Source organism: Blastocystis sp. subtype 4 (genome assembly GCF_000743755.1).
Source record: "Blastocystis sp. subtype 4 strain WR1 chromosome Unknown seqid_0391, whole genome shotgun sequence".
NCBI lineage: Eukaryota > Bigyra > Opalinata > Blastocystidae > Blastocystis > Blastocystis sp. subtype 4.
In genome coordinates, this window is record NW_014569156.1 from 1 (window position 1) to 7,656 (window position 7,656).

At 40.6% G+C, this 7,656-nt stretch overlaps 5 protein-coding genes across 5 annotated transcripts; 4 read left to right on the plus strand and 1 right to left on the minus strand.

Annotated features, from left to right (window-relative positions):
* Positions 1 to 169: 169 nt before the first annotated feature.
* Positions 170 to 964, plus strand: JH06_4577 (ribosomal protein L17; the record flags this gene model as incomplete). The annotated part of the gene is made up of 6 exons (XM_014669854.1): positions 170 to 234; positions 266 to 378; positions 404 to 487; positions 521 to 617; positions 649 to 838; positions 866 to 964. The coding sequence occupies 6 exons, from the start codon at positions 170 to 172 to the stop codon at positions 962 to 964; spliced, it is 648 nt and encodes a 215-aa protein (XP_014525340.1).
* Positions 918 to 2,402, minus strand: JH06_4578 (ATP-dependent RNA helicase; the record flags this gene model as incomplete). Its single annotated transcript, XM_014669855.1, has 5 exons — positions 918 to 1,283; positions 1,314 to 1,626; positions 1,657 to 1,805; positions 1,836 to 2,304; positions 2,335 to 2,402. 5 exons carry the CDS (start codon positions 2,400 to 2,402, stop codon positions 918 to 920), a joined length of 1,365 nt encoding a protein of 454 aa, XP_014525341.1.
* Positions 2,403 to 3,401: 999 nt separating this feature from the next.
* JH06_4579 (hypothetical protein) lies at positions 3,402 to 3,658 on the plus strand (the record flags this gene model as incomplete). Its single annotated transcript, XM_014669856.1, has 3 exons — positions 3,402 to 3,455; positions 3,486 to 3,528; positions 3,561 to 3,658. The coding sequence occupies 3 exons, from the start codon at positions 3,402 to 3,404 to the stop codon at positions 3,656 to 3,658; spliced, it is 195 nt and encodes a 64-aa protein (XP_014525342.1).
* A 123-nt stretch (positions 3,659 to 3,781) lies between these two features.
* Positions 3,782 to 5,025, plus strand: JH06_4580 (hypothetical protein; the record flags this gene model as incomplete). The annotated part of the gene is made up of 8 exons (XM_014669857.1): positions 3,782 to 3,844; positions 3,875 to 4,060; positions 4,083 to 4,141; positions 4,171 to 4,252; positions 4,283 to 4,400; positions 4,431 to 4,621; positions 4,693 to 4,911; positions 4,960 to 5,025. The coding sequence occupies 8 exons, from the start codon at positions 3,782 to 3,784 to the stop codon at positions 5,023 to 5,025; spliced, it is 984 nt and encodes a 327-aa protein (XP_014525343.1).
* A 1,066-nt stretch (positions 5,026 to 6,091) lies between these two features.
* On the plus strand, positions 6,092 to 7,305 carry JH06_4581 (hypothetical protein; the record flags this gene model as incomplete). The annotated part of the gene is made up of 5 exons (XM_014669858.1): positions 6,092 to 6,169; positions 6,200 to 6,331; positions 6,360 to 6,964; positions 6,994 to 7,144; positions 7,174 to 7,305. 5 exons carry the CDS (start codon positions 6,092 to 6,094, stop codon positions 7,303 to 7,305), a joined length of 1,098 nt encoding a protein of 365 aa, XP_014525344.1.
* Positions 7,306 to 7,656: the final 351 nt, after the last annotated feature.

Below are 7,656 nucleotides of genomic sequence, written 5' to 3' on the forward strand. Positions count from 1 at the left end.
AGTGGCGAAAGGAACTTCGTTTTATGGGACTCTACCAGAAGCTTGTGGGTGTGAGAGTGGAGGATTAAACACAAAGCAATTTTTAGAATCTGTTTGTTTTCCAAAACGCCTTCTTGTTGTGGGGGAGTGATGACAAACGAAAACAGAGAGACAATCACACAATTCGTGAATGAAGCATCGAGTGAACTACCGAAAGCTTGGACGCAAAACTTCTCACCGAATAGCGATGTTGAGGTTGGAAAGGGGAGGTTTGGATGAAGAATAGGAACATGACAACATCTCTAATTGAACATGAGAGAATTCGAACTACTGTTACTCGAGCAAAGGAAGTGAGAAGGTTTGCAGATCATATGGTCACATTGGCAAAAAAGGGTAACGGTACCTATTTGTGTTTTAGAAATAGGTGATTCTGCTGCCTATCAGCGGGCCGCAGTAACTGTTCAAACAAAAGAGGCAATGGACAAGCTCTTCGATGTTCTTGCGAATCGTTACAAGTATTCTGTTCATATTTGCATAATAGGTTCTAGAGATCGAAATGGAGGGTATACAAGAATTATGCGTTGTGGATATCGTGATGGGGACAAAGCTCCAATGTGCTACATTGAGTATATCGATCGGTAATAGTTGTAATGAGAAATTGATATACAGGGAAGGTGAGTTGCGTATGTGCAAGAAGGTAGGAGGAGAGGTAGTGTCAGAATCCACGACTCCCTCGACAGAAGTGCAGGAGAAGAGTGCTGCAGAGACAATTGATGAGGAGATTCAAAAGATTGTTCAAAAGCCTAGTCTGGAAGGAATCCCAGAAGTGAGCTTATCAGAAGAAAAGACTCGAAAGAACGTAATTGAGTTCTGATTGTGGTTTTAGTCCATGTATTGTTACAAACATGTCGGAAAGGGTAAAACAACACTAAATACACTTATCGAGAGAACTGTCGGTCATCCTTCTTCCTACGCTTATCATTGAATCCCTTTCCTTTCTCTCGTGTATTCTTTCCACTATTCTTTACAAAAGACATATTAATCATTGGTGGAACTTCAAATCCGAAGCTTGTTGCAACAGCCTTCAAATCCAAATTATTCACATTGAATATATCCTTCATACTATGTGAAGCATATGCCATAATGTAACTTCGATATGCATCTCGAGCCGCTTTATGAAGATAATAGTTTCTTGATATCAATTTCGTTAACTGCCCTTGAATATTCGCCACTTTGTTCGTTGGAAACTCATATTCGTTTAACGAAACCTTTGCAGCTCGCAAATACTTTAAAAACATAACTTCCTATGATAATCAAGGATCACTAAACAGTACCTCTGGAAGAAGGAAGAGAAGAGCACGACCTGCTCCCTTCTCACCACGTGCTGTTCGTCCAACACGATGAATATACTCCTTAGGATCATCAGGAGGATCAAACTGAATAATCCAATCAACAGCGGGAATATCCAATCCTCGTGCAGCAACATCAGTACACAATAACACACCCTTTTCAGCATTCACGAATTCAAGGAAAACGGCGGTTCGGCGCTGCTGTTTCTGTTTCCCATGGATACACATCACCGGAATATCAATGTAGTTCAGCAGTTCAGAGAAATATTGGACTTCGTTGCAACTACTGAAAAATACCCTAGAATTCAGGAATTCCATAAATCCATACATGACCTTCTTCTTAAGATAATTCTTCTTCAGGAAGGTGTAGAGAAGAAGGAAACGCTGACTACTGGAACAAACGACATATCCTTGCTCCAATCGACTCACAGTTGCTTCTGAGCATGCATCGTGTACACCTACATACACCGGATTCTCCTAATTCTCAATTCCGTTCATTGTTCCTACGCTCAATGAGAGACGAGCTAAACCCTCAACATTCTTGTCCTGGGTAGCTGAAAACAGCATAGTTTGACGTTTCTTTGGCAACATCTTCACAATTGCTTTCATATCTTCCTCAAATCCAATTTGAAGAATACGATCTGCTTCATCAATCACAAGACATTGCAGATTCTCATATAAAAATCCTTTCGTATTCTGCAAGTGATCAAGAAGACGTCCTGGGGTCGCTACGAGAATCGATACACCCTTAACAAGCTTGGTTGCTTCCGTCTTACGATTCGATCCACCCATGATCAGACCATGTGTTAAGTTATGAGCAGTGGCCAGTGCCGAAACTACTCCGAAAGTTTGGAGAACCAGTTCACGAGTTGGAGCAATGATGATGGCTCCTGTGCCTTGGCGTTGTTTGAATTTGAGACGAGATAGAAGTTCGACAACCGGAATGACAAAGGCAAGAGTCTTTCCCGAGCCAGTTCTATACATCAATTCCAGAGAAGAAGACAACTTGGCAGCTCCTAACACATCCTTTCCACTTAATAAGGCTGGAATAGCTTTTGCTTGAATGGGAGTCATTGTCTTGAACTTCATATTGTCCAATACTTCCAATGTCTTTTCTACGAGTCAAATCATATCATTGTGATGTACCACTCAATTCTAAAGAAGAGAAAGGTACATCTGAAAAGAATTCTGAGTTCTCACTGCTTTCCTCACCTAACCAATCATGCCTTTCATTCTAACAATACTCTTTGCCTCTGGCTTGGTGGGAACCACTTCCTCATCAATATGATCTTCCAAAGCCTCATTTGGAGCAACAGGAGTTTCAGGCACTCCCTGATCGACTTTCTGTTCCTATGGTATTACATTCCAAGTCACAGGAATTACTCCAGAAATCTCCGATGCCTGACGCTTCATAGAGGTTTTCTTTTCCTCACTATCGTTCTTGTTACTCTTCTTCGAAAGATTTTCTAGTTCATCAGAATTCCAACAGCAAGTTCAACTCTTCACAGGAGCCATGGTGAGTGTTTTTGAATAAATGGAAGGGAAAAACGAGACCGCTAGAATAGAAGAAAAACCGTGCCTCTTCTTAAATCAATGAATACAAAGCGTTTGACATAGAAGAATTTTAGATGCCTTTGGAATGGGTTTTAGAAGCAATTAAAGGGAAATGTCGATATTGAAGGTGATTCCTACTAGAATCCTATCAAACAATCTAGACAAGTAGAACGAGTGATATGGAGAAAGATGGACGATTATTCAAGTGTTGTGAAAGATGGAAGCTTTGAAACCGCTAGGAATGTGGATACTCTATTCAAAAACATCTTATATCACAAATGGAGTGTTAGTAGAATCAGTATCAGGACCATGACCCACTCTCGATCCCTTACGACGGATTCTATTCTCGCATACTACATTAATAACATTTTCGCTATGAATACAATCTCAATAAACTACTCATAGCAAACCAAACAACATTCCAAAATAACCCCATATTATGTAACAGTTCTTACGGGAATTTGACCCATTCTGCTATTTGTTCAAGACTAGCAAATATCCATTGTTATTATTCGAAATATGCATCTTTATTACTATCTTGGTGAGGACGGTAAAAGAGTCTATACTCTGAAGGTGAAATTGTGGTTGTTGTGTGATTTCTAGAGAGAATCTCCTACGGGTGGACCAACCTTTTCAGCACATCCTGGTATGCATGATTTTACTGAAATGAAAATCTAGCTCGCTTTTCTCCCGACGATAAGTATTCCAGAGAAAGAGTGACTTGTAAGGAGCGATATGGATGTCTTCTAACCCAGCAACCTGACATGAAGATGTAACTTTATCTATTGTTCTATTTTGCTTGTTTGTTCCACTTACACTTGATTTGTATATATTTTCTTCGGTACACTCTAGTTGATTGCCGATAGTACGTTTCACATTCATAATCCTGTTTGAAGCAGATGGATGATATTGAATTTGATTTCGAAATGGCAGCATCTCCTGAGGAGACCCATACAAAGCAAGTACTGTTAGAACGAGCTGATGAAGAGTAGAAAAAGGATAAAACGAAGAGAACTGTATGTCGTCACTGGCTAAAGCATGAGTGTCAACGTGGTGATGCGTGTACATATCTACACGCGATGGATCTTGATAAGATGCCAGACTGTGATCTCGGAGCCAACTGCAATCGTCCAGACTGCATCTTTAAACACCCTCCCAAACTCAATGATGTGAAGGATGTTTCTTGTTGTGATTTCTTAGAAGGAGTGCCTGTTTTACAAACAAGGATTTTGTCCATATGGAAAGAGATGTAAATATAGGTAGGGCTATGGCTCCTTGTCAATCATAGACATGTGGTGTATGAGGATGGTTTTCTACCCAGTCGTGTGGATATATCTGCTCGAAGACATGAAAGTGAAATAGATCCGAAAGTATGTCTTCGGTTCGTGGGTTAATGGTAGGACAAGACACTCTTTAATTCTGGTATTCGACGAAGCAAGTGTAATTCGTACGAAGAAAAAAGACGATGCATTTATGGAGAGAATTGTGTCTACTGTCATGGTGTTTTTGACCCTCGAAGTTATTCTCTTAGATAATATTGAGTTTTAGTTGCTGCTATCGATCGTCGTACGCCTCATGAAATGAACATGCCTGATTATCCTAAAGATACGTATTCGTACTTCTTCTTCTGTTTCCCTCATATTACAACACTTTCCGATTTTATTTTACGAGGTGAGTTTGCTGTTCCTTCTCGTTGTGTTGACAAGGTCAATGAAGCATATGATAAGCCTCAAAACCACGTTTACTTCTTCGTGAGTTTGTTAAGTTCGAAAATCATTTATGTGGGTTTGACTTGGGGTCTTCATGATAGGCACTGGGTGAGATGAAAGAACGTTGTTCGCGTGACCGGGAAATGTCACATCCGTTTGCGGTAGAATGGTTGAAGGTGGTTCACATGCCATTCATGATCTTTGATCGTCTTGGTACAAATGTGTTAATATTATCACCCACAGATCGTCACGTCAAACTAGACAGAATGGAAGATGGAACAGAATTGGATGCTGTCAACGGAGGTGAATTGTTTGAATGGGTCTGGAGACACCCAAATGTGTGTTTAGTAGCTTGAATTTATCTGTAGACATTGTTAATGCCTCGTCAGAGTATGCTCATTTGTCCAGGTAATCATGTCTATGGATTGGGATAGTAGAACCTAAAGAACTTATAAATGACGATGAATTGAATGACTATGTCATTTCTCCAGATCTTAAAGAATCTACTTCGTTCATTCACGGGAATTCGCTAATTGTGGGAATGGATCGTCAGGATTTTGAAGCTACTATTGAAAGCGAGCTTCTTCGTCTCCCATATTCTGATATTGCTCTGTTTCTGTCATTTCTCTCTTTCATTTGTAGCGCAGATAATATCACGATTGGATGTTTCATTCTTGTCAATGATGGAAACTCCCTTTGTGGACTCCTACAAGCAACTTCTACAGCAAAGAACTATGTAGGGAAAGCCGTTCATAGCTCTACTCTGGCAATTGAGGTGAATGTACGTGTGTGGTATCGTTTCCACTCTCTCCCCTATCGGAGAGTACCAATTCATTTGAATGCATCTACAAGGTGTTGGATTAGCAAGAAAACGATGACAGCGATTATGGGCGAATTCCTTCATGATAGTGGTCCGATTGACTATCCTGTTATGACAATAGTAGAAAATAATTAGTAGAAACGAATGAATATGAAATCCTTGTTTAGCAAGGATATTGATATTGACATTGATGATGATATATTTCAGGCTGGAAGACGTCTACGTGAACATCCTACCTTCCAACGTTTTACTCGTACGAATGGCTGGTGCTATTTAGAGTTAATCGGGAAAGTAGACATGAGGGTGTGGTTTCAGAGTAGGGAAGTATGGGTTCGGAAGCAACACTTGTTAGAAATAATGAAGGACCATTGCATTTGTGTTTCTATTGTAACGATGGGTTACGTTAGCATATATCGAAGTATTAACTATAGGTTTTCGCATTGTGATGAACCAGATCTGGTCCATGGCAAAAGAGATATATTCTGAGTATCAGGAGTGGAAGAAATCCTCTCATTAGATTTGTTTGTTTCGTACTTATATTTTGTTCTTTTGATTCCCTTTTGTGTGCTTTCATTGCTGTGTTGCCATTATCGTATTAAACTACGTAAAGGATGATATTGGGTTCTCACTCTCAGAATCGGTTATCGCTAATAATCCAAGATCTCTTAAGGTAATACAGCATGTCATCAGAGAATCAAAGTGACTTTGAATCAAATCAAAAAGAGTTATCAATAGAAGATAGAAGTGTGTTCCCGGAAGTATGAATTACTAAATGGAATAAGAGATAGGTAAAGGAAGAGGTGACGAAATCCATACCTACTCCAACTAGTTCTAATAATTCGAAAGTTGCTACCCAGTCGGCTGTTGTGTTAAACTCCTCATCAATTCCTCAACCAGACACTTTTTCTTCTCAGCCACAAGTATATTCTTTGATGTGTTATCATCTAGCATCAACTTTGTCAATTTAATGATGGTAGTAATTCGCAGCCTCCTGTCATGATTCAACAACCAGTCTTAAACTTGCCTCCCTCCCCCGTCCCGGTGGAAGCGACACAGGACCCTGTAATGGTAGCAATTCCCTATGGTTCTTCTGAGGGATCAACAGTCTATAAGCTAGTTCCTTCCTATTTGATGCAATACCCAGTTTGTAATGCATATGTTGTCAATACTACCCCAAATGGCGGTCCTCAACCTACATACTCTCCTCGACCAGTATTGGTTGCTTCTCAACCTTCAATGACATTGGCAATTCCAGCTCAATCGTCTGTTCCTATTCAGTCTCCGCAACCTCCAGCATCTCTTCAATCACCAGCATCTCTTCAGTCACATCCTAAACCTCCACCATCTCTTCGTCCCCAGCCTCAGGTGTCTCTTCAACCTCCGGGATCTTTAACCAAACCACTGCCATCGCCTGCTTCCATCAAGCCACAGTCGCAGAATCAAGCTGCACCCATAAATATACCGGAATCAACAAAGCAAGAGGATTCCAACTCAACAAAGAAAGATGAGACAATTATTCGATGTTCTTGTGCGAAAACACATTGCTTGAAATTGTATCTCTTGATAGATGGATTAATCGTAGATATTGTGATTGTTTGAAGGCCGGACGAGAATGTGGACCTCTCTGTTCTTGTGTCGATTGTTTTAATCATGCAGACAGGATAGAACGAAAGATGGCAATCCAATTCCTGAAAAGGAGGAATCCACATGCTTTTCTTCGTCTCACTGGGAATGTAAGATTGTTATCCTATTGTGATGGTAGGAGCAACCGAAACCTTGTGGCTGCAACTGTCAACGGAGTCAGTGTTGTAAGAAGTATTGTTCTTGCTATGTATCGGGAAAGCCTTGTTGCCCTAACTGCAACTGTGTAAACTGTTCGAATAAACGAAAGTAGTCTGTATCTGTTTGTTGGGAATCGCGAATATGGGTCAAATCACTACAAAAGTGACCCCATTTATTAGGGCCAACTTATCGTGTGGCTGGTTAATCCAGAATTCACCCTATTCCTAATCAATTATAGCGTAGGTAGTTGCGAAAGGATGAATTGGAACTGTGCATATGAGTATATTTGGACTAACGGTGGACTAGACCATGGAGATGATTGCTAAGCCCGAAGGCGTCAAGGCCAACGATTTCGAGATCGCTATTGCCAACGAGATTGCTGAGATTGCCAAGAAGACCAAGGATCTTGCTGAGCCTCTGAAGACGTTCAAGATGACTGCTGCTAAGGAGGTGGAGATTGAGG